A 26,322-nucleotide genomic window follows, 5' to 3' on the forward strand; every position below is an offset into this window, starting at 1 on the left:
CCTTATTGGCCATGTTTCTGGAAACTCTTGCTCTCTCCTCTTCCTTATTGGAGGTGGAAACTTTTTTTAACAATAATAAAAAAGGTGTTTCTATCAACAAGGTTCAGTTGGTAGTCTCTTTTTACAATGTTTTGATATGTATAATTGCTTTAGAAAACTCCACCAAAAATATTTCCAAGGATGTTTCCAAGGTGAGAGGGAGCTCTCCAATGAGACAGACAGGCAGACAGAGGAAGACGTGTACTTACAGAAGGACAGATAAGAAAATGCTTCCTACAGTATCTGAGCTTGTGTGCCTGCAGTGCAATAGCATGCAGAGATCAATTTGACTGCCACTGCAAATGCTGTGAGTTGAAATATACTTATGAAGCACAAGACACTCATTCATTCTTAAGGACTGAAAAACGATTTGCTTCGTTGCTTATGAAAGATATTAGCATGAGTGAAATTTGAAATGCCTCTCCTTCTGTGAGTGTTTATTGAAACCATGTATTGTTGGCATAAAAGTTTGGTTTCATGTCTGTCATTTCAGACTGGGTTGTTGTTTTGAAAATTGAATTTCAATGTAGCTTCATATAGACCTGCATTCAAATGGTTTATTTATCTGAGGGTGGCAGGGTGCAGTTTTATGCCAGGTTTTTTAATGTTCCTTAAATAGAGCCACAATATTTATTTTTCTTCATATACTTGCACAGACACACAGTCATAGTCATAAGGTATTTGGACTGGCAGCCAGCGGGCTATTCTTCTTAGTCACAGGGCATCGGTTCGCAAGTAGAGGAGGATACAGAATTGAATTTTGTGCCCAACAAATGGTCTAATTTTGTTTACCCAGGATTGCCTAGTGAGAAATGCAGCCCATCCTTTGTAGAAAGGATCCTGTTGTGATCACCACCAAGCTTGGCCAGTGAGGCTGCAGTTGGGTTGGGATCATTGGGAGCCGGGCTGTCATTTGTGTCAGTCCATTGCTGTAATCACACTACCAAATGTTCCATTTCATTCACGACATCAGAATTTTAGCCATTCCAAGCCTTCTCTTCCACATTGCTCTGCAGGTACAGTATTAGAGTCCCCCCATATGCTTTCTGTGATGGTCACGGTGTTCTTTTCCTTTCTGGTTTTTATTCAAACACCAATTTAAAAAAAAGGGGAAACGCTTGTCTCTATAAACTGCAATTATGTGTTTTTGTGTTAAGAAAATGTATACATTTAAACACTTGTATTGTTTGCGAAACAATGCTTTAAAAATATTAGTGGATGTAGTGTTTGTTTTATGTATGGATAGAGATCCCCTGCCTGTAGTTGGGATGTCATTTACAAGTATTGTAAGTATTCAGTAAATGCAACGTATAGCTACTGTTTCTGATTCATGTAAAATTTACTGGGAGAAAAATCAATTACTATTTAAGCCCACAGCTCTGCTAAGCTTAACTAAGGTTAGTAGCTCATACATCACACAACCCATTAATATAATAGCAGCAGGCTATTATAAAAACAAAAGGTGAGTATTAGCAAAATAGTAAAGCAGTTTGATTTGTACACAAGTAGATAAAACCTAATTAGTTTTATCAGATAAGGTTTACGTTACAAGCAGAATCTGATCAGGTGAGTCAAAACAAGAATCTGGAAAACTTAAAGGAAAAGTAAGGGATTTGTTAGACTGTATTATTCCAATAAGAGGTAAGAAAAGGATCTTTAAAGGTTTGCCCCTTTCAACTGTGAAAAGCAAGTGCCATTTGTGTTTCGGTAGACTCAGCTTTTTTTCCATTAATTATATGATTGGTACCGTGTTGTGTTGGTTAGATATAAAACTCACAGTGCATTGCTTACTGCTGAGCAGAACAGACATGGCTTTTCTAAATAGCTGATTCTTTTATAGCCTGTAATTGAGTCCATACATGCATTGTTTTGGCTTCAGGAGGTGGTGAACACATGAAAGTAATTTGAAACCAAGTCTGGTTTGGAGACTCATGAAAGAATATGCTGTGTTTGTGTTTTCATCCGCTCCCTCTGTTTTACTTCACCCTTCCCAGTGATCTTAAGCAAGCTGAAACTGTGATTTCTTGAGTGGACTTTTAAAATCAGATAACGAGTATTGTAGGACTACAATGTACTTCCAGTGCGGCTCCCAGTGTGTCGTCGCCCCCCCCCCCCCGATCTTTTACATGACCATTAATTTGCATGTATAAAACAGCCAATTTTAAAAATCTGCTGCTTTCTGTTTCTTTTACGAGGAGAAAAAAAACTATATATTTTTTCCACATTATGGCTGCCTGTTTCTCTTAGAGAAGCGCACACATGAAATTGCTTCTAGTGCATTTTAAGCTGGATTGATGGGGTCTGTACAGAAAGATAAAAAGTAAAGAACTTAAAGAACTTTGTGCAATTGAAGGTATTGTCATGATGGTACCCAGGATTTTCCATACACTTTGATCCTGTCTCTTCACAGTAGTGTCTAGATTCCCTGTTGGCGTGCACTCTGCATTTCATTCTAAGTTGACTGTGATCCTTGATTTTGGTGTTAAACAGTTTGAAATTTAAAACCCAAAGATTTAAAATAGTTTGCAACATGCTTAGTAATAAAATAAATAAAACGTAATCCACCAGTTCCCTATACTTGACCTTTTCTGTCTTATTTTTTATAATAATATTAGTTACTATTTTGCTGTTCACCAAAATAAATGTTTAACACTTCGAACAGACCTCCACACCCCCTCTCTAGAGAGAACTGAAGCCAGAGAGTCCCCTGTTGCTAGCCTGCTGGTAGTGTGAAAACATTATTAGACTTAATCTTTACAACCTTTTGATGATTTGTATTTTTTTATATATGTATTTATTGTAAAACAGCCTTGAGCCAGTTTCATGTCTAGACTTTTGGAATTCTGTAGTGTAACTAGATGAGGAATCACAGGGAAGGCTCTATCACCATATTTGTACGAGAGTAGCCAGTCGCATCCCTGACTCTATCTCCCTCTCTGATATTGTGCTTGGCTTGCCTGCCCAGACCCTGGCATCGTTTACCCTTGTCTGTCGCAGTCTCTTCATCCCTTTGATTGTATACGCTCACAATTTATATTTGAACACAACTGCAGCTCTGTTCCAGCGGGGTCCTGCTTATGCATGGTTGGACAGGATCTCATGAAGAGTGAGGACTTTCACCAGAGCTGACCGTACAATAGCAGGACAGACACACTTCATACTAATAACAATCCACTATTTCTCCTGTTCATTGGTAAAATAGTCTTTATGGGGATACTGTGCATGTTCTTACATTGATATATCTGGAGAACTGCTTCACCAATAAATGGTAAAAACTGGTAAAGGTGTTCTTTAGCACAAGTTATTCAGATTATCAAAATCTGGCAATTTTAAATCTTACTTATTTTATGACAGTGATCGGTAAAAATGCTTGGTGGGGTATTTAACTGACATACAGTACTTGTTGTTATTTACAATATAGAGATTTTATTTCCCTCATGGGACTTTCACGTCTATTTTCAAAGGGCATTGTATGCGTGTGATTATAGTATTCTCAAAGATATGAGTGGCCAATATATTGTTATAGATCCAGCTCCCCTACAATTCGATATGTTGTACATATTTTTCTCACGGAAGCCTGTGTTTAAATCAAAACATTGGAGGTATAGGTGTTTGACAGCATGACAACTACTTGTTATTGTTTTAGATTCAAATCCATGATTTATTCTTACATGTAATGGTGTTTCTATATATATATTAGATCATGCGCATAGATAGTATATATATATATACTAATACTTATATATATTAATAATATTATATATATATATATATATATATATATAAATTATTTAATATTACGCTGTTGCTTTAAAATTGAGGGCAAGGGGATTAAGGAGGGCTGCTGTTTCATTTTCTGGAAATGGCCAAGTTTGTTTCAAGGTGAGCTCCAGTTCTCAAGAGCTCTACAATATGAAATCTCTACCTGACACATTTCCCACCCTGCGAGTGAGTGAGTGAGCTGCATACTGAGTACAGTACTGTGAGAGCACATGCTGAACTGGCCTGCTTGTAGCTGTTTACCCAGCTCATCCCATTTCCACAGGCCTAACAGAAAATCCAAATATTTAGTGTTGTTTGCCAAAATCACAGGCATGGAGGGATTAAGTTGGAGGTAAAATATTTTCTCTATGTTTCTGCAGCAGGGGATCGAAGCAGAGTATTCTTCTGGGGGTTAGGTCGGGGTCAAAAAAAACACATGGAGGCTGGTGTGCTAAAATTAAATGCACAAATAAACCTTGTTCAGAAATTACGAAGTTGCAGAAAACAGAGGAAAAAATGCTTTCCTTGACATAAATAGCATTGTGAACGAATGTACTGAATGAAAACATATGAGCTAATATGCAAGATAAGCATGTTCATCTATGTTGCTTATTTTAGGATTGGATTTACGGAATGCAGTGATGTGGGAGTTGCATTTCTTTTTAGCATTTTCAATGCCACAATGAATAGAAACCAACTCCTCTTACTGTGCCAACACTGCTTTATCATATAATCGTACGACTAACTAACAGACAACAAGACCTCATCTGTTGTATAGTTCTCTGTTTCTGTTTCTGCTTAGCTTAATATGTACCAGACTTCCTTACTGATGTCCTTATTCAACCACAGAGCGTCTTCTGAAAAGACTCTAAAAAGCTGAATGCCTAAAGTGAGGTTTTCGATATTGCTTCTAGGGGGCGTCATTGTAAAATCTATACAAAATCCCAGTTTCAGAGGGGACAGAAATTACTCCATGGTAATTTTTCAAACCACCTTATGTCAGACATTCAAGTCCATCTGTGTTTATAACACATACTCGTTGGGTTATAACATTTGCTTGTTGGTTTATAACATGTGCTAGTTGACTAGAAGATGATGTTCTTTGCACTGGCAGCATGTCCCATAGGTCTACACACAGGAGCCTGTGATTTGTTGCTTCTCTAAGATTTTATCTTTTCTTTAGGCCTTTGAATGGGATGGATTGATAAACTTTTGACCTTAAAGTAACAGTACAGCACAGTTAATGGTCTGCTTATCATAGTTTTTACGAAGTTTGAGGTCAAGAGGAGACCCGCTTTGTGAATTCTTCTGAGTGGAATGGGTGGATTTGTGCTACAATGGCCAATAGTTTAAATTAATATCACTGCAGGCTAATTTTAAGAGCTACTAGATGTTCTGTGTTTGTTCTTTAACTTTTACCAAGTGGTTGAGTGTTTTTAAAGTTAGAGATTGAGAAAGATTTCATGAATGTGTTCACGTGTGGAATTTGTTTGCTGTCCACTCCATTTGCGTTTCACTTGGCTTGTCTCTTGGTGGTGAGAAATGTGCTGTGATGAGTGATGGCATAGACATGACCTTTCACTACTGCAGCACGTCTCACTTACACTGCACTGCAGAGACGGGCCAAGTGACAGAGCACAGCATGAAGACCCGGGCGCTAAATTTAGAAGCATAATAGTACAGTACCATAGAGTACGAAGTTAACAAAACTCTGGTGTGACTGAGCCTCTTGGGGTTTTATGTGAAAGATCACGTGGTGGTGATTGCTTGATTTGTAGAGGTTTCACAGGCTTGCATTAGCAAGTTTCTACTAGCTTGCCACTTATGTTGAACTTACTGAAATACTGTACTGCAATAACCTTTGTTTAGGAATCTGCAGCCATACCACCTTGGAGCCTGATCTCGTCAGATCTCAGAAGCAAGCAAGGATTGTTGGGTCTGGTTAGTGCTGGCATGGGGGACCTCCATGGTAAATGGGAAGCTGCAGAAATGAAGTTGGTTGTGGGGACACTTTTTTTTGTTATTTCTATTTAAAGCCTTAATTGAGCTTGCATAGAGCTCTGGTGTGTAACCGTTAACCTGTCCCCCTTGAACTCTCTTTGTCCCCCATTCCTTTTAAGAAATACTACATGTGTTAAATTGTAAAATGGTCAACTGACTAATCTGTAAAAATAGTACATTAAATTACAGTGCCATATTGCATGTTTGTTGGCATATATGATGCCCTTTCCAGCTCAGTTGCTGGTATGGATAACTATTCCTATACTGTAATATTAATGCAGTCAGTAGTGGGAAAACCACAGACAATGGAATTACAGCACCTGCTCAGGCAGAACACACGTGGGGTTTGTGGTCGGTGTGTTCAGTTTACCTTGAGTGCAGCTAAATCCTGTGTGGGTTATCATTCCATCTGTCATAAAAGGTTGCACTCCCCAAGTTCAATGAGCTGCAGAGAACCCAGGTCTGAAACCACACCAGGGGATAAAGTGCGTCTCAAGAGATCCTGTTGATCTTGCTTTGAGAGACCTGTTTTGCCAGCTCTGTTTGTTTTTAATTTTTATGTTTAAGGCCAGGCTGAACTTATGCTTCCTTTTTAATAAATGACTTGTTTCATTTTATTTATTGGCAAAAATGTTACATGGTGGTGCACAAGTTTATTGTAGTGTGTCTGTTGCTTCTCTTTAATATTTATTGGGTGTTATGTTAATTGTTAGGGGCTTGAAAAAAATGAATGACAAAGTGATCTGCGCTCTACTGCACAGCCTGCACCATGCACTTCTCAATGGCTACACTGTAAGAAGATATTACCATACGTGATCAATACATTTTAAAAAACGGTACCTCAGCAGCTGCTTTGTGAAGGAGTTTTGCTGTGTAGCCTTACTGTACAGTAATTGCCTGATAAATGCACAAAAAGGATCCTGTGTCTTGCTTCTTTCCCAGGGAGCTTGTGATTTGAGTACATTTTAATATTTATTCACACCTGCCTGGTAGACGCGGGGGCTGTTTGTCTCTTTGACAGCTTTCTGATGAAGATTAGTCTGCATACAGCTCGCTGTGTGCTGCTGTTTATTGAGCCCACAGCAATAGAAAGCTTTGAATGAACAATACACTACAGTAAACTTTATCATTTCAAGTACAGAAAGTTGGAAATTAAGTATCAACTGTCTGTAATATATTTTTTTTTTTTTCTAAAAAAACAGTATATTTTGAAGTACCAAGTTTTTGGAATTTTTTTTAAGGAAATTAAATGGTATAAAACTATTAGTGCTGAGATGAATGTTTTTTTTTTTTCACAAATATTCCTTCAAAATTCAAATGAATATTTATGAGTAAAATAAACCAGTTACTTCTTCAGATTGCCTTTTACACAAAGAAGAGAAACGCTCTTATGTGCAGTAGATTGTGTATAGTTCATTTCAGATGTCTTTTATACATTGATTTTTTTTGCAAAACATATTTTTCATACAGTATACATTCTATTGTAGGAACAACTATGAACATGGAGATTTTGGCCTTTGGTGATATATTTGTCCCAACACTAAGAACTAGCATGAAACTACTACTACTTTTATAAAATTGTATTATTGTATTGTTAGCTTTCATCAGCTTGAATAGATCCAAAGGATACATCCACTTTTTATTTTATTTATAAAAATCTCTTTGCACAATCATTTTTTTATGCATTCCATTAAAACTATACAGATTGCGAGTTATATCTTCCAACCCTTGAGCATTTAAAACTAAGCCAATGCTTTTTTTTTCTTCTTTATTCCAGACGTACGTCACTTAAAACAGTAAACACTTTTTTGACCTTTTAAAAACAAAAACAACTTTTTTGTTTGGAATAATTAAATTTATATTATTATACATATGAAAGTTTACAAACGAGAGGAGCCCATTCAGCCCATCTTGCTCGTTTTGTTGTTAGTAGCTTATTGATCACAGAATCTTCTTGAAGGATCCCAGGGTGTCAGCTTCAACAACATTACTGGGGAGTTGGTTCCAGACTCCCACAATTTCCTCTGTAAAAAAGTGCCTCCTATTTTCTGTTCTGAATGCCCTTTTGTCTAATCTCCATTTGTGACCCCTGGAATTTTGAATGCTTGGAATCAGGTCTTACTAATGCATTGTAAAGTTTTAACATTACTTCCATTTACATTGAACACTTTTCACTATATATCCGAGCATTTTGTTGGCCTTTTTTATAGCTTCCCCACATTGTCTAGATGAAGACATAAGCCTGAGGCAACATAAACTCCTGTATAATTTTCGTAGATTCCTTCTTCAATTTCAGTATCTCCCATATGCTATTTATAATACACATTTTTATTGCATGTGTGCAGTACCCTACACCTTTTTATTTATTTATTTATTTTTTTAAATTTAATAGTTGCCAGTTGTGTTTTATCATTTTCTCCCAATTTGGCTCAGCTCATGGCTACCACGCCCACGCTGGAGCAGCAAGGACGAGCACATGCTTTCCAGGCTATAGGGTGCATTCTACACTCCGCATGGAGCGCCTTTACCGGATGCACTACTCGGGAGCCCCAGTACCTTACACTTTTCTATATTAAATGTCAATTGCCATGTGTCTGCCCAGTTCTGAATGTTGTCTAGATCATTTTGAATGACCTTTGCTGCTGCAACGACGTCTGCCACTCCTACTTTTTTTGTGTCGTCTGCAAATTTTGCTTACTATACCAGAATCTAAGTCATTATTGTAGATTAGGAAGAGCAGAGGACCTAATACTGATCCCTGTGGGACTCCACTGGCTATTTCGCTCCATTTTGAGGTTTCTCCTTTAATCAGTACATTATGTTTTCTACATGTTAACCACTCTCTAATCCATGTACATGCATTTCCTTGAATCCCTACTGTGTTCAGTTTGAGAATTCATCTTTTATGCAGGGCTTTGCCAAAAGCTTTCTGGAAATCTAAATACACCAACTGTCTCCCAGGATACTGTTACCATATAGACAATTTTCCATTTTGGATCTTAATTTAGTTTTCATAAGTTTACATGTAATATTTGTAACCCCTGTTATCCAAACCTAATATGTAATGATTTTTTTTTTTATATAAAAACAATTTATTATTGAAATGAATACACTAAAGTAGCAACAAGCATGACTCATTACCAGGTTCCCCTGGTGGCGTACCTGGTAAAGGCGTGACCATGTGGTGTGCAGGCTGAGTTATGCCATCTGGTGAGAGCAGGTTCGCTCCCTGGCTGTGCCAAGGTGACAGTCTTCATTGGCCATTGCGTTGGCTCTGGTGCACATGTGGATTAGGGAGGCAAAATAGCCAAGGATTATTTCTCTTCACCGCCCTGCAGCAGCACCTAAACACCAGGGGGTGCTATCTTGCTTACATCTGCTGTCGAGAAACAAATGGCCACACTAAATTTAAAAAGGAAAAATAAACAATAATTGTAACGCAACCCCTGTACCTTTTTAAATATATAATTCAAAGTGCAATACAATACTGGAGATGGTTTGTCTTCGACAAAGGGACAGAGGATAATTATTTCATTTGAATAGATTTTATCTCATGTCACGCCATTGTTGATTGATAGCTCTTTTGCCAACACAGCGCCTGTGTTCTTAATGAAGTGCTAATCTCTTTCTGCTTCTCTTTAGTTTGCTCCTTATTGGGGTCAGGCAGGGTCAGTGTGTTTGAGGGTCATGTGGCCTTATTGTTCTTATTGTTTCTTGGTCTTGCCTTTTGTAAAGAATTGTGTTTAGCTGTGTTTTATACAATCCTTTCAAAGTGCAGACAGTTGTTTGACATACAAAAGGACAAACCATAAACTATATATACTGTACATAAGTTAACGATATAAACATACCTAGAGAATTGATTTATAATGAATGAGGGTGTGTTTCCGCTTAAGTATTAATTAAACATAAAATACGTTATTTAGAAAATTATCAAATATATTGTTTTTTTTTTTCAGCAAGCATTGAGAAAATAGAACTAAAAGGATTACCGAACAAAAAGAGTGAAAAAGCAACAGACTGTTCCTTTGAGGTAAGAGATTTTCACAAACGTATATACTAGTTTAACTAATTGGCTGCCTTATTTCTTTATTCTATAGATTCCTTATCATTACGTACCACACATTCTAATCCATTCACATTTTCAATCCTTTTTCTTTAGTGACTGGATATAGTGGACTTAAAAAAAATAGCTTTATCATTCAACTCAAAGAACAACATTACAAAGCCTGTAAAACACAGCAACCTATTTTACATTAAAATTGGAAGCTAAAGGAAATCTAGTAACATCTTTGCAGAATTTTAATGAATACGAATGAATATGTTTTACAGAAAAGTCAGCGGATATAGATTTTGTGTTCTTTAGTGGCTCACGTTGTAGAAGGTCCTCTGCTGGTCTTGGCTGGGGACCGCAGGGAGTGTTGTTGCATTGCCGTTTGCACTCCTGTTAGTAAGGATGGAAAATCAGTTCACCTCTGTGAGCTAGTGGTCAGGCACACAATGGGTGCAGGCAGCTATTGGCTTTTTCTCCAGGGTCCAGTAGTTTGGTAAAATGTAGTGTTTAGTTTTGGTGAATGAAAAGAGGCTAATCTGTGTTGCAGCAATTCCAGTGGCTTTTTTTAACTTTTCTTTGTGTTCTTTCACCTCTTCAAACAGATTTGTGGCATGGAAACCTAATTAAAGCATGTAAATGATTGATGTTTCAGTGGGACATGCAACCTTCATTAGAGACCAAAGACTTTGGTCACAATGAAGTTAAATACACAAAAAAAAAGGACAACGCACACAGATCACACCGGTGTCAAATACACAATTAAATTAACAATCAGCATGCTGAGATAATTGGTAAAGTTCAGTCGCCTGTACAGTAGACTTAACTCAGGGACAAAGTTAGAAATAATCTCAATTAGTACAAAGTGCCCAGTTTACATTTAGGCTATACAAATAGGCAATAGTACATTAGAATGTGACCTATTACGACAAGAAGAAAGATTAATTAAATAAACACATTATAATCCTTTTCCAGATTAAGGCCCTATGCTGTTAAGGTGTCCAAAAAGTGAATCCCATGTCTTTCTCTAGATTTACGGAAATTGTTAACATCTCTTGTTAATAACTCTTTTATTCACACCAGCTCGTTCAATGCCAAAATAAAAAAGTCAGTAATATTATGTCCCGCTGGATGAAATGATCAGACAGGATTAGCTTGATCTTTGCGTCTTATTGCAATCCTATGTTCACAAATTAGAATTTGAATCTTGAGGTTTCACCTACATAAAAATGACCACAGGGACCTTGGATACCACAGATAACGTTCCAGGAATTGCAATTAGTAATACCCCGGATAGAAATTGCTCTGCCCATTCTGGGATGATAAAAGTCTCATTCTTTTTGTGTAACAGCACTAAGTACAGTTGCCACTTTTATAATTGCCAGGGGGCAATGACAGGGTGGAGACACTAGACCCATTACGTGACACATCAGCTCATATCAAAAGATCTTTTAAATGCCTGGCTCTTACACACCATAGTTGGCAATTCCTTAAAAGTGATACCAAGCAAAGCATCCGTAGATAAAATATGCCAATGACTCCTAAGAACATGCAAAAGCTCTGGACTCTGTGGAGTATATGTGGTGCAGAACAAAAAATTGTTTTAACTGAGTTTGAGCTTTTTAGAGCAATGCAAAAGTTCAGTTCTCGAAACTCGTTTAGACTCAGCTTGATTTGACCACTTATCATTCTATCCCTTTTCTTTAAATCATAAGTTCATTTATGATTTAAAGTTCATTTTTTAAAGTTAGTTAATTAGTCTGAAAGAGTAGTTGAATCACCAAGTCACAGTACAAAAATATCATCAATGTATCTTCTCCAGATTGGAATATATTTTAGAAATTTGTTAAAAGACTCGAGTACAAATAATTTCTCAATATAAACCAAAATTTGGAGCCATATGGGTGGCCATAGCTGTACCGCTTACCTGTAAATAAGGGTGTCCATTAAACAAACAATCATTTTTTGTCAAAACCAATTCCATAAGGGAAGCTAAAAAATGGGAAGGAGGACTCAATGTAGCTATTGTAGCTAAAAAATGTACACAATGTTCAATCCCCTGTTGGTGAGGAATTACTGTAGACAAAGATTCAACATCAAATGACACCAGTAAACTGTGTTCAGGTACAGTATACAAATCATTGATTAAACTGAGAACATCACCAGTATCCTTCAAAAAAGAAGGTAGCATAGACACTAATGGTTTTAAATGGTGATCGATATACAGTGACAATTTCTCAGTGGTACTCCCTATTCCAGAGACAATGGGTCTACCGGGAGGGTTGTCAGGATTTTTATGTACTTTCGGTAAGGTGTAAAACAAAGGGACCCTCGGATAAGAAACAAACAAAAAAAGCCCTCATTCTGTCATCAATAAATACATTGCGCATTGCTTCATCCAAAGTATTTTTTAGAATCGCATGAAACTTGGAGGCAGGCTCTCAAGGGAATTTCTGATAGAAAATCGTATAACTGTCTGTTGAATTAAAAATATATATTTGTCAGTATCCAAAACGACAATGCCCCCTCCCTTGTCAGCTGACTTTGTAACAATAGATATATCCAATTTCAAGTCACCAAGTGCCTTCTGTTCATCTTTAGATTCCATTTTCTTAATTTTTTGTTTTTATCACACTGTTCTCTGACATCATGTTCTACAATACGACAAAAAGTTTCAACAGAATGTTCCTGTTCTTAGGTGGTGTTTAGGTACTTTTAGGTCTAAATACAGTGGAGTCAGAACGATTACCATCACGGTTATTAAAAAATTATTTAAGTCTTATTTTCATGGAAAAGTACATCAAAATCTTTAGCAGGTGAGGTAGGAACAAAAGATAATCCTCTATTGAGAAGTGACAATTGTGTTGTCGTAAATGTCTTCCCAGAAGGGTTAATCAGTTGGTCATTCTGGTGTTGTAGCATCAAGTGGATTCCCTCCTATTGCCCCTTCTGGTGTGCTTAGTTTTTTTTTTCTTTTCCAATATCCTGTTTATAAGCTTGGTGTCGCTGCTGGGCTTTGATATTCCATTATTTCCATTCCCTAAAAAAGCAGGATGCTTTGACTTTTTTCCATTCTTTTTAATTATCTATAAAGTGTATCGGCATTATTTGTCAAATCTTTTAAAGTGCCGTTTTGTTTTGACTGTTTTGAAACATTAGCGACAAGGCAACGGGAAGAGAAAATTCCTCTGTTATGTAATGTTTGGAAATAAAATTCTGTGCAAACACAGTTGCTGGAAGGACCGTGTTGTAACTGGAGAGGGTGTAGGTTTTGTGGCATTTTGGACTGATGGTATAGTACCCTAATAGTTCTATTAGGATTTCTGAACAGGGCGGTGATTCATTGTGCAAATATGTTATTATTCCAGATCCGAGCGAAGTATCCAATATTATGCAGTAGAGGCTTTATTTAAAGGGACCATATCCTATATTGTTCCTTCCTGTTCATGTTGAAACACCTTTATTATTTTCCTGAAAGATAATAATTAATTAGTATCTACTGCAAGTTAGCATTAGCAGAGCTACAGTATCTGGGTCACAGAGCAATGTAGGCGCAAAGTATATTTGCAGAATATAAATAAATTGTTGATATCAGTTTTTGGATAAAGTGCAGAGAAGGATACACTATGGGAGAGTGTAGCACAGACACCAGGGAATTATAATTGAGTGTAAAATTAAACATAACTGTGGGAACTGCAGTTCTAACTTGCATTTTAAGCACCTTGTAGCATAAATATGTATTGGTCCTGCAAAAATAATTGCTTCATGAAAGAGCATTTACTTTCCTGTGACGGTAGTTTTTCTTTTTAATGACATGTGGGAATGTGCTGTTAATGTTAAATCTTTAATAAAGAAAAAGTTATTAAAATAGAATTCAGTACAATTGTTATATTTACTTCATGGGGAAAAATAAAGGGCTAGTTTATATACTTATGTCAATATTGGTATCAGTACATTTAAGTTTTCAAGTACATGTTTCACTATTACTCGGTCTGGTACTTGATAGCTTCCTGTATTTAGTATTGTTACAGGTTCCACTGTAACAATACTAACCAAAGTTCATAAAGAACTTACAGGATTTGTCTCAAAGGTAAAAGACATGCGAGAGCTTAAGTTGTTTAACAGTCCTGCTTATTAACCTGAAGTCATTTTGCTTAAACATATTTACTAAAAAAAAATATCCAGTATAAATATAACAGTTCTGCTGGCGCTCCTGGAGACCATATACTTCATTTTAAAAGTGAGACAGGGGAAAAAATTATATATATATATATATATATATGTTTAGAAAATATTCTCTTAAGTGCTGTTTTTAGCAGCACGCATACAGCAGCTGGCTCATTTCATTTCATGTTAAGGGGGAAATTGGGACCAACCCGATTTTTGGAATTTGCTTTTTTGGAAAAAAGTCATTTTCTGCAGAAGCACTAGAGTGCAACATTTTCCTCTGCAACCCTAGTGGCAATTCCCCTGAGGAATGCTGTCCATATCTCCTAAAATGTTGGGAATGGAGACTTAGTTAATGCAGTACTGGCGGTATCCTATGCATGGGTAGGCATACCTATTGTGCTTTGCCATTCCACAGAAAGGGGTTAACATATTCAACACCAGTAAGCATTTCATTGATTAGTTGATGTTGCTATTCTTAATATTCTGCTCTGCCTTCTGTTCTGTTTCAGGTTTCCCAGCTGTTCCCAGATGAAGCTGTAGGGAAGTTCATTCAACTCACAGATGATCTCGACTCTGCTTACCAGGAGGAGAGGAACCACACAGGCCTGGAGCCGGACCCTAGGTAACGGGGGAACCAGGAGACTGTTTGTTTGTTTTTGTTTTTTTTGTTTTTTTCATGATGCCGATAGCCCTAGTTTTGTATTTGCAGCGCTGGTGAGGGATGTAACTAACTTGTTTCCATTTCATAAAAGGCACAGAGGTTAGTGAATTAGCCCACTGCGCCACCCAGCACCTTAATCATCTCATTTCTAATTCATTGCAGATACCTGGCCTCTCTTCCTTCCCATGTGTTGAAAAACGACCAAGACAAGCAATTCTTCAGCCCTTTTTCAGTCACTCAAAGTGTTCAAAACTTGCGTAAGTTGTTAAAAATAGAAGAAAGTGATTTGATTGATGCAGTCATGAGTGTTCATGCCTCTTGAAAACTGTATTAAACTGATGCCCTGTTCTGTCGTGATTAATTTTAGAACAGCCCAGAAAGATTTGAGGCTTGATGTTTGGTGTTTGATAATTGCGTATGTCTGGTATGTTTCTATTTCAGGCTGTATCATCTAGACAGTATCATGCCAGAGCTAAGTAAAAGAGTATTTGATTACTGTTGAAATGTAGTGGCAGGTTTATTGTGAGAGAGTTCACGTGCAAGTGTGTGACGGTGTGGATGTTTAGTATTCAGCCTTATTTAAAGTTTTAATATGATAACATTTAGTTATTTCTATGAATTAATCACTGATGTGATGTTTACTATTACAGCCTTATGGGAAGGATATGTTTCCCCAGCATTAGTTTAGTTAGACTAGAAGAAGCTCTTAGACAAATGATAAAATTCAAAGGTTCTTTATGAAATCTCAAGTTACAGCATATTTAAAAATATTCAGGCAAGATTACTGTCTTTAAAAATAATCACATTCTAGATTTAATATTCGGTAATTTTGGATGTTAGTTTAAGCTATTATTGTGCTTCCAATTTGAAATGATTAAAACCCTATTTATATTTATTTGAAAGCTATGATGAACTCATTATAAACTAGCTCGAAGGCAAGCTAGTTTTTAATTAGTTCATCTTTAGCTTTCAAAATTCCTGAAGTGTACATGAACACGAAATATCTGAGTGCAGTGGGTTAATGGCAATACTTTGTCCTTCAGATCCTGTCTGTACCTCTCAACACAAAGTCACCCCCAGTAGTGCAGTAAGGTAAGGACATGTTTTATGTCAGTTTATGTGTAGTTTATTGCTTAAACATTCATTCCCTTAGTTAAACTGAAATGTCTTTCTAGTCTGTGGAATCTCATTATGATCCTATTGAGGAGTTGTACATTGCAAAGAAAAACAGTCAGGTTTAAAATATAGAGGCAGAAGGAAACACAATTCTACACTGACAAAACATTGATGACATCAAAATGGAAATGGGTGAAGAAGCATATAAGTATACTGTGTGTGTGTGTGTGTGTGTGTCTGTGTGTGTGTGTGTGTGTGTGTGTGTGTGTGTGTGTGTGTGTGTTATTTATATATATATATATATATATATATATATATATATATATATATATATATATATATATATATATATATACACACTGAGTGTACAGAAAATTAAGAACACCCTCCTAATATTGAGTTGCAGCCCCCTTTTCCCTCAGAACAGCCTCAATTCATTGGGGCATGTACTCTACAAGGTGTCGAAAGCGTTCCACAGGGATGCTGACCCATGTTGACTCCAGTGCTTCCCACAGTTGTGTCAAGCTGGCTGGTAGTGGATCTCTACTCAGAATAGCTCGTTCCATCTCCTCCCACAGATGTTCCATTGGATTGAGATCTGGTGACTGGGCAGGCCACTGCAATAAGCTGAATTCACTGTCATGTTCGTGGAACCATTCCTGGACAATCCTAGCCTTGTGTCATGGGGCATTATCCTGCTGAAAAAAATCCTTTAGCAGATGGATACACTGCTGCCATGAAGGGATGCACCTGATTGGCAATGATGTTCAGATATCCTGTGGCATTCACCACTTTTATTAAAGGGCCCAATGTGTGCCATGAAAACACACCCCACACCATCACACCACCACCACCAGCCTGCAGTGTTGACACGCGGCATGATGGATGCATGTACTCATGTGGTTTTCTCCATACCCAAGTCCTCCCATCAGTGTGAAACAGCAGGAACCGGGATTCATCAGACCAGGCAATGTTTTTCCAATCCTCCAGTGTCCAGTGTTTTTGTTCCTTAGCCCACTGCAACCGCAGTTTCTTGGTTTTTGCTGAAAGAAGTGGAACTGTTAGGTTGTTGGCTGCCATACCAAGGTACGAGGAGTTGTGCATTCTTTTATGGGTCTTTCAGCACCAATGCTGTACTGGACTGTCAGTTGCCTAACTGTAGCCGTCTGTTGCTGTGCATAATTCATGTCAGCCTCCTTTGGCCTCTTTCATCAATGAGCCGTTTTCGACCACTGGCCTGCCGTTGACTGGATGTCCTTTGGGTGGTGGACCATCCTTGATATACACGGGAAACTGTCGTGAAAAACCCAGCAGCATTGTAGTTCTTGACACACTCAAACTGGCGCACCTGGCACCTACTATCATACCCCGTTCAAAGGCACTTAAATCTTTTGTCTTGCCCATTTACCCTCCGAATGGCACACATACACAATCCATGTCTCAAATGTGTCAAGGTTTAAAAATCCTTCTTTTAACCTGTCTCCCCTTCATCTACACTGATTGAAGTGGATTTAACAGGTTACATCAATAAAGGATCATAGCTTTGACCTGGATTCACCTCGTCAGTCTATTTCATGGAAAGAGCAAATTTACAAGGATTAACAAACATGTGGATGTGTGTGTGTGTGTATGTGTGTGTGTGTGTGTGTGTGTGTATATATGTGTGTGTGTGTGGGGGGGGGGGGGGGGGGGTATTACTAACTGTTGGTTATACAAATACCTGGTATTCATCTGTTTTACACTGACAGCGTTTGTTTTTCAGGCCAGTTTGTGGTGTAGCCAGCATACAGTCCACACATTGCAGCAGCAGCAGCAGCACACTGCAGTCTTCTTCTTACTCCTTCACCGCACCTTTTCCTCCCTCCCTGACCGCTGAGAATGTATCCGCCTTGATGATTACATCAAGCACGACTTCCCCAGTCTTGCAGCCAAGCCAGGAACAGAATGGGATTCTCGACTGGCTTCGCAAACTGCGCTTGCACAAGTACTACCCCGTGTTCAAACAGCTCACCATGGAAAAGGTAGGGCAGAGGGGGAGTTACACTCTCCCCTGCATGCACAGCTTGGACAAAAATGTGCAAAGTATTAGTGTTTATCGTTCTTGGTCAAGATCAAACGTTTTTCAAGTACAAAACCATTACACTATTGGTCTGCGTCCAACATTTGGTAAACACAACATACAGCTTTCATTAAAATGGTGTTCTTGAATCACAGCAGAAAGCTACAGATTAAGGAAATGCAGTTTAAAGAGTACAGTGTTTTTTTGTTTTTTTTAAACACTAATGTAAAATGTGAGTACTTCGTTAAGTTAAACACCCTTAATTGTGCTTTTTCACCAACGAGATTCCACCAGGATATTAAACTGGGTAATGTTTTAATTCATGCAAGTACAGTGAATAGAAATGACTGTGAATAACAGACAAGTTGTAATGCTATCGAGTATATATTAAAGCACTAAACTAAAGTGTATCAATCACAGATATAGTGGTGACACTTTAGGGTTGTAAGTGGTTTTATACGTGAATCTTGTAATAATATATGCAATTATTATAAAATGGTATTGCAGAAAATGTGGGCAAAGTGTATATGTAATAGTGTAATCATAATGTATAAGTGTAATAACATAATTGATCAAACAGCTTGCTAAACTGAAATGTTTCCGATATATTAACGTCAAAGTAGCATTCTGGCACAGCAGCCTTCACCAGAGACTGTAAATGTTTTTCTGATTGGCTTTAATAAAACATATGTGCTAAGTTTGATAAATCTGCCAACGTTTTCCATGTATTGTTAAAGCTATTGGGTCCTGCTAAATCTTTACACTTCAATGCTTGTCATTTAGAAGAGGATCTGTTTTTTTGTTTTTTTGGGGGGTTTTTTTGGGGGGGGGTTGCCTATTGTAGAAGAATGAGATATATGTTAGACCATTTTGTCAGCTAGTCTAAATTAATGAATTGCTTGTTTTCTCAAAACAGTTTTTGGCACTCACAGAAGAAGACCTAAATAAATATGATCTCACCCAAGGAGCAAAAAAAAAATTAAAAACCCAGCTGGAACTTCAAAAGTAAGAGTTAATAAGATTTTTAATCCACTCTGTTGTCAGGTCTTGATGAAGTACTGTATGTCCAGTGAATTATTATTGTATTCCTGGGTTGTAACACAAAACACATACTCATGACTATCATGAAACTGTCATTCTGTCAAACTAATGGGCACTTTCATTAGTTTCATCAGAACCATGCTCAAAACCTTAGTGATTTACTAAGAATTACAATAGTGAGATCCCACAATAAAACATTTTTTAAAAATCAATTAAAAAAAAAAACAACAGTTGTATAAAATGCTAAGCTTCAGTGGAATTTAATTGTTACCATTTGTTTAGGTCTAGTCTTAAAGGTATAGAGATACAGTATTTATTTTTTACATTTGGACTAATGACAGTAAGAAAATTAATTTAAAACGTGTTTATCGCAAGGCAAATAGATTGAACAGCACTGTTCTATTTTATTTTCAACGTTACATTTTTTCTAATTAATAACTTTCCATAAAAACAAGTACCAGACGGTTTCAAATTACTTTTACCAGGACGTGCTGTATATAAAAACAGATAGCTTCCTGTGGCTTCATGAATTACAGTTTCCCTTTGAGGTGTATTTCACTGTATTTTGGCATATGCCTAGTAGGGAAATTCCCATCCAGCAGTCTCACTGGTGTATAAGATATTTTCTTTAACTAGTAGAATAAAATGAACCCTGAAAGACTTATAGGTAGGTAGATAGGTGCTAGTGGGTGGTACTCTGTGTTTGAAAGCCCTCTTGTGGCAGGAAATGATGTACACTCTACTGGTTTAACTAGATATGACAGAAACAAGAAAACTGTATGTGGATATGCAGCTCAACATTAACACCACTCACTGAGGGCTGGTCTTAATAAAGGGGAAATCTCCAGGTTGCACCCTGATATCTTCAGGCAGTGGTCTTAATGGCAAACTGGCAAATTGTATATTTTATAGATAGTCTTCCTGCATAGCTTTGAAAATGGTGTTTTTAACCTTTATGGTGTGCCACTGTAAAGATGTCAATTTTACATATTTCTTTTGAAAATGTTCTTCAGGCATTTTACTGTCGTGTAACACACTGTTAATACCTACACGAGAGGGAGTAAGACTCCCATAGCATAGGAGTTTGATCCATTCCAGATTTTACTTTTGAGACTACTGCAGTTAGACACAGTATATAGGTTACACTCTGGTTTGTATAATTATCCCCACTGTAAAGCATGGAATGGATCAAACGGCTATGCAATGGGAGTCTTATTTCTATCTATGATCTATATTTTAACAATATAAGCACCAGTCGTTGGGAGAAACAGTAAAATGGAAAGATCTTCTCCAGTCAAAGGCACCGATAGAGTAAACAAATAGTTTCCAGCAATAGTTCAATAAAAGACTTGTCATAAACATTTTCATTATGTATTTGATTGTCTGTAGAGAGAAAGCTGAGAAGTACTGCTTGTTGACCCCTTTTCAAGTGCCAAGCAGCAGTGTGGCAAGGGTACCACCCACCAGTCATGTAGGCCCGGTTCAGCCAATTCAAACCAGCACTGGTACAGGTAACCATTGATGTATTTCCACTGCATGTGCCCTGGCTAGTTCCTCAATTCTTCTATCCCTCAACCTTAAACAAGATGATGCATTTCTGTGGATTCATCCTGCTAGTGTGATAACCAAGGTTTTAAAATTTGTTTTCTTCATTCTTAGCAAAAGCAACTGTATCTCTAGTTTCGTTTTGAAGGAAACCTTTTTATTTATTTATTTATTTATTTACTTTAAATCGGATATACAGATTTCTTTCAAAACGATACTGTCTGGTACCTGCCCACGTCCAGTTCCGTAAGTCACATGGTCTGGTTTGAGCTAAATAATTGGTTTGAATTTTGACAGATGGTACCGGATGGGATTAGGGTCCAAGAAGAAATAGCAAGTTGTAATTTTATATATTTTACAGTATATAATATATGTAAAAAAAAATGCAAATATATAATTTGAATCAGTTTCCACATTAAATGTTTTCTAACAAATGCATGAATTTATAGCATTATTTGAACATTGGTTTCATACAACATGATATCAAAAAGCATTTGTACATTATGTATATACCTATCTTATCTATCCCATATGATATAGAGACTTGTAGCGATAATCTACTCCCCAAAACATTCAGTAAAATAAAGAAAAAAAACAACAACAAAAAAACAAACACACAAACACTTTATTTTTCAAACTGAGCTCTAAAAATACCAGGGCAAAAATATCTATTTTAATAAATGATTTATTCCAAAACTGATTTTTAAGTGCTTACTTCTTTTTTCTATTTAATGATTACTTTATCATATTTAATATCCAGGGCAAATTGCCCCCCAACACACAAACCCTTTCCTGTGATAGTTTCCGCTGTACCTTACTGTGGTCAGTGTCGAGCAATCTGAATATGTGTTTGTATGCTGTGCTCAGAGCTGCGAGTGGAGGTGGAGCCGGGTCCTCACCCCTTCCCCAGGGACAGCAGCTCCTCCTCAGGGTACTCAAACTCTCCCTCCAGCCCCATAGGGATCCAGACCCGAGATGAGACCTTTCAGATCCCGGAGGACAGGAGCAGATGTAAGAAACCTTGACCCTAGATACTAAAGGGTTTGCATTAAAATAGTGGTGGACAACATGAGGCCCAGGAGCTATCAAGTGTTACCTTTCTGTCAGTAATGCTAAAGAATAATGGCAATCACAAATACCTTGGGGTCTAATAAATGGTTGTGGAACTAAATATCAGACAACGTACCTTTCTTCAGTTGTTTTATTTGTTGCATTTAGATCTCCTTGTCTTTTCTTGTTATTTTCTGATGGTTTTATGGGTAAACAGATGATACAGAGTCATAATAAATTCCAAGTTGAACACCACAAGAATAGCAGCTGTTCCAAGGGAGTTCATAGGAATTTTTGCGGCTGTATTTTTTTATTTATTTATTTTTTTAAGGGTGGGGGTGGTGGGTGCTGAAGGAATGTATTAAAACAAGCATTGCTATTTTAAAACCTTTAGTATGAGGGTGGAAGAGGTCAGAAAGTTGTAATTCAAATAAAGCAAGCAATCTTATGATTGTCAATAAGTGAACCAAAACTGCAGTGCAGTTTAATATACTCCATTACTTCCTTCTGCAGTCTGTTGCAGTTTTGTTTTCAAATTAAACCACTTGGTTGCTGCTTAAAAAGTTGAGATTCTGTAGCAGTAGACAGCAAAGATACAGTATTGGTTTTACTCAAGGTTTCTTCGGGTGGATTGCAAAACAGCCCAGAACCTTTTTTTGTTTTGTTTGGCATTAAGCTGTTGATATATGAAGAAGATTGATGAAAAGTTTTATATGCAGGTTAAACCAAGCAGTTTTGAGATGGGTGCTAAAAAGATTTGTAAAGAATATGATGTCAAAATAAACCTTTTATAGATCCCGATCAGATATATGTCCTTTTATGGGTTTCCATACTGCATACATTTTGATAAGACAGTCAAACCCCTCATATCCGATCCTGTACGATACCCTTCATTAACCAATGGATCTGTGGCATGTGATGTTTACAAATGCATGTACCAATTGAACAGTACAGATGGAAACTGATCAATGCACATTATATTATGTCTAAAACAGTAATATTTTAACCCTGTTGAACAATGTGGTGGTGGATAGCCTCGTGTTTACCTATTGCTTATTTATGATTTCTGTACTTTGAATTGAGTTAGTTTAAAGGTTAAAAATCGAATTCTAAATCACAGTGTGGAGACCTGGAGCAAAGGTGCAGTGGAAAAGTAAAGCACTTTGTATTATATAACTTAATCAAATTACTGACATTGAATCCCCACCCTCCCTATAGGTAGAGAGCCGGGGTTGGAGTGTCCTGACAACGAAAAGCCAGCTGTGCTGCCAAATCACTTCATAGCAGCCTGCGCCGCAAGACCCACCGCTCAGGTCCTGCCAGTCCAGAATGACACTAGTACAAACTCCCCCCCCCACCACCACTCTGTGCCAGTCCCAGTGCCAGTCCTGCCAACCCTCTCCTCTAGCACCCCCCCAAGCCGCATGCTCAGCGCTATCCGCAAAGCAGAGAGGGGTGGCTCCCGGCTGCCCCTGTCCCCTGTCCTCTCCCCTCTCTATCTGGAGGAGAGAATGAAAACCTTGCAGGTCTCCTCTGGGCCTGGCAGCAGCATTAAAATTGAGAAGAGGTTCCCTAGTGTCAACTTCGAGATGTCCCCCATGGAAAACAGCGCAGTGCCGGCAGGTCTTGTGAACTTCGGGAGACGGACCAAAATCGGGATGGACGTGGATCCCAGACCGGCAAAGCAGCCGGGATTGATCATTGAGACCAGTACAGGTACCACCGCCACATCCAACACAGTCTATCATGTGTCCCACCCACCTCTTAAACTTCAGGTTTCTCCTTCACTCCCTGCAAATGCCAGCCTGACAGGACCCACGGTCTACACGAGCGGCATGCCCATCAAGAGTGTCCCTCCAGCTGTCATTAACCCACGGACACTACCTTACTCAGCAAACACCAAAGCTGCCTTTTCTGCAGTGACCAGTGTGCCCATGGCCGCTGTTCCTGGCACTTACTGTGTCAACAGTGGCGCCAGCCCTTCCAACAGCCATGCACCTGGCTCCAGTCCCACCCTCTCCTCCATTGCAGAGAACAGCAGCACAGGCTCAGGGATTTCAAACCAGAACTCGCAGCAGCAGCAAGGATGCGTGTGCAGCTCGTGTGGCTGCAATGGGAACTGTGGCTCATACAGTGCCATGCCAGCCAATTATGCTAGCTGCTTCCAACACCCGTTTTCAGGGCCCTCCATGATTACCTTACCGTTTTTGCACTTCAGCCCGCTGTGCAATAATGGCTACATCAGCCCTCCACAGTACAGCACCACTACCGGCTTCTCCTACCCCATGGTCCCCCCGCCCATGTACAACAGCAGCTTGACTCCAAATTCCATGCTGAGCAGCCAGTCTGGCTTTGTCATGCCTCCAATGCAGAATTTCATCGCAGGGGCAGCAGGGGTGTACCAGGCCCAAGGGATGACTGGTGGCACCAGTGGGGCGGGACAAAAGAAGAATGGGAATGTTTCGTGTTACAACTGCGGCGTCAGCGGACACCGAGCTCAGGACTGCAAGCAGCCTTCGATGGATTTGAATCAGCAAGGTAAAAACAAAGCAGACCTGGAACATAGTGTTATCTTATTATTTTGCTGACTGATAAATTGTGAAATATTGCAGTAAGTGATCCTTAAGCAATAAAATTGCAAAAGTACACTTTACAGAATAGGTAAATAATGAAATGATATAGGCAGGTCAGAATGTATTGGTACAAACTGTTGAACAATTGATCAGGCCGCTGTTCTGTTTTTGTTTCAGGTACCTTTAGGTTGAAGTATGCACCTGCTCCTGAAAATGTGGACTCTGCAGATTAGTATTACCAAGTGAAAGATTAAAAACACAATGGAGCATGCAGACAAACTGCTGCTGATGCTAAAGTGTCTTACCATGTCATTCTCCAAAGGTGCTCTTATTGTGGGAATAAACAACTCTTGATATGCACTAGTTCTACCTTGTTTGAAGATAAGGGAGGATTTGTCAAGAAATCATGGAATCAATGGGGTTTCCTTTCATAATACTACAAACTGCAGGACTGAAAATGTATAACTTCAGAACAAAATAAAAGTCAGCTAATCCGGTGGCTTGTGGGTTGACCCAGCACTACGTTGGAAAACTAACTGGACAATAACTTTTACAAAAACACACTTTCTAGCAACACAACATGAAACATGTATGGACAGAAAATAATGTAACGTATGCCTACCAGGCTGTTAATCTTGGACCAAAAATGACCACCGACTAAGCCTTCAACTTTGCACTTCCCAGGAAGCCATTTGAATGGGAAAAAAATGGACAAATCTTTAGGTTAAATCAAATACATAAAAAATGTATGCAGTTTTATATAAAGACAAATGACGTATTCATGGACATATTAGAAAAAAAAAAAAAAAAAAAAAAGTGTGATCATAGTGATGCCAGGTGCAGATTGCCTGGATTAAATGGTTCTCTATTTGAACTCGCAACCATTAAAAAAAAAAACCAAAAAAAAAAACCCACAAACTCTTCCCGAAAGGCAGACAGCTGGGTCGTTGGTAGAATAAACCTGAAAATCCAGGATAGCTGGGAAGAAATGACAAGTTGAGGACTGCTTTGCAAGATATGGATTTCTCTCACCACCCACCCCTACTGGAAAGCCAATGCTTCTGATTGTGTCTTCTAACCAGCATCTACTCAGGAACTACCAGGATTGTGGAGTTGAGTGTTGTAGTGATGGCAGAAGACACTGCAGAGTGAGGACGGGAATACTCAGAATGTGGATTGTTACAAATCAATCATGCTGATAGTCTGAGCTACAGTCCAGCTAGTTTTACTTTGAAGATACAAGCTTCAGCTCTTGTGTGCAGCAGATATCAATACAGAAGACATTGTTTGTCTTTCGGTTCAACGTCTGCTCAGCGTAAACTCCACCTGGTTCAGTAGGCCAAGCTAAAAACTTTGGGGGTTATTTATAAAACTGGGTAAATCTTCGTTAATAAACGTAAACGGACAAATCACATTCTGGGCATAATTGCTTATACAATAAACTTAACATGTTAAAGAAGTACTTTCGGTAAGAAAGCAGATTTATATTTTGAAAAGGATAAAAATTTCAGATTTTGAAAATAACCCCCCTTAGTCCGATATACGCGTCTTTGCCTGTGTCTCTTAAAATGCCACAAAAACATTAACAAAGACATTTGTCCAGTCTACTGCATGAAAGCTTTATCATGAAAAACCAGCACCATTTTAAAAAGATTAAAATCATTTTATTTTGGGTATCTTGGACACTATTTACTATTTGAAAATAAACCAGTTGCTGCAAACCGAACAGGATACTGCAGTTAAAACAATACTGTACAACAGGTAGTGTAAATAGCAGGGATTTCAGGGTTAAACTTGTGCCAATACGCTGGTTACAGTGTTTTGATTTGTTTTTTTGTTTTTTTTGTCACACCAGGGTTTTTTTCCCCAAGGATAAGATCCTTGAGATGTATATTTTAATATTTAAGATTAAACCAAACAGCAGAATCTTTGAATTTCAATGAACATGGCAAGTTGAAAGAGCTAGTATAACATCTAAACAATACAGACCAAGTCCTATCATACAGCTTTGAAATACTTTTCAATTCTACGTCGGATTTGTGTAGGAAGCTCGTCTCTATCAAGCTGGGGGCGCACCCCCGACGTTACTGCCTTCATTCTTTTCTGATTGTGGGAAACCTCAACATGTTCACCATCTGATAATTAAAGACTGTAGACTTTTGATACTGGGACATAGAAAAAAAGTATTTTCTAAGTCTATTTTGTGTTTATTGATAATCTACACAGCTATGCCGGATTTAGATGTAGATATATG

General features: G+C 38.1%; 1 protein-coding gene across 2 annotated transcripts in view; it reads left to right on the forward strand.

Annotated features, from left to right (window-relative positions):
* Positions 1–25,480, forward strand: part of LOC121325913 (zinc finger CCHC domain-containing protein 14-like) — a 48,888-nt gene extending 23,408 nt beyond the window's left edge. The window contains exons 3-12 of one of the 2 annotated variants that reach the window (XM_041268988.1): positions 9,762–9,835; positions 14,533–14,645; positions 14,847–14,941; positions 15,728–15,776; positions 17,563–17,821; positions 18,776–18,864; positions 20,290–20,411; positions 21,313–21,456; positions 22,714–24,033; positions 24,246–25,480. In XM_041268988.1, coding sequence (XP_041124922.1) covers positions 9,762–9,835; positions 14,533–14,645; positions 14,847–14,941; positions 15,728–15,776; positions 17,563–17,821; positions 18,776–18,864; positions 20,290–20,411; positions 21,313–21,456; positions 22,714–24,033; positions 24,246–24,301 — 2,321 coding nt within the window. In that variant the 3' untranslated portion in view covers positions 24,302–25,480. The remainder of the gene's footprint in view (positions 1–9,761; positions 9,836–14,532; positions 14,646–14,846; positions 14,942–15,727; positions 15,777–17,562; positions 17,822–18,775; positions 18,865–20,289; positions 20,412–21,312; positions 21,457–22,713; positions 24,034–24,245) is intronic. The other variant, XM_041268989.1, reaches the window with a different exon arrangement.
* The last annotated feature ends 842 nt before the right edge of the window (positions 25,481–26,322 follow it).

The sequence above is a fragment of the Polyodon spathula genome, chromosome 13 (assembly GCF_017654505.1).
Source record: "Polyodon spathula isolate WHYD16114869_AA chromosome 13, ASM1765450v1, whole genome shotgun sequence".
In the NCBI taxonomy this organism is placed as follows: Eukaryota; Metazoa; Chordata; class Actinopteri; order Acipenseriformes; family Polyodontidae; genus Polyodon; species Polyodon spathula.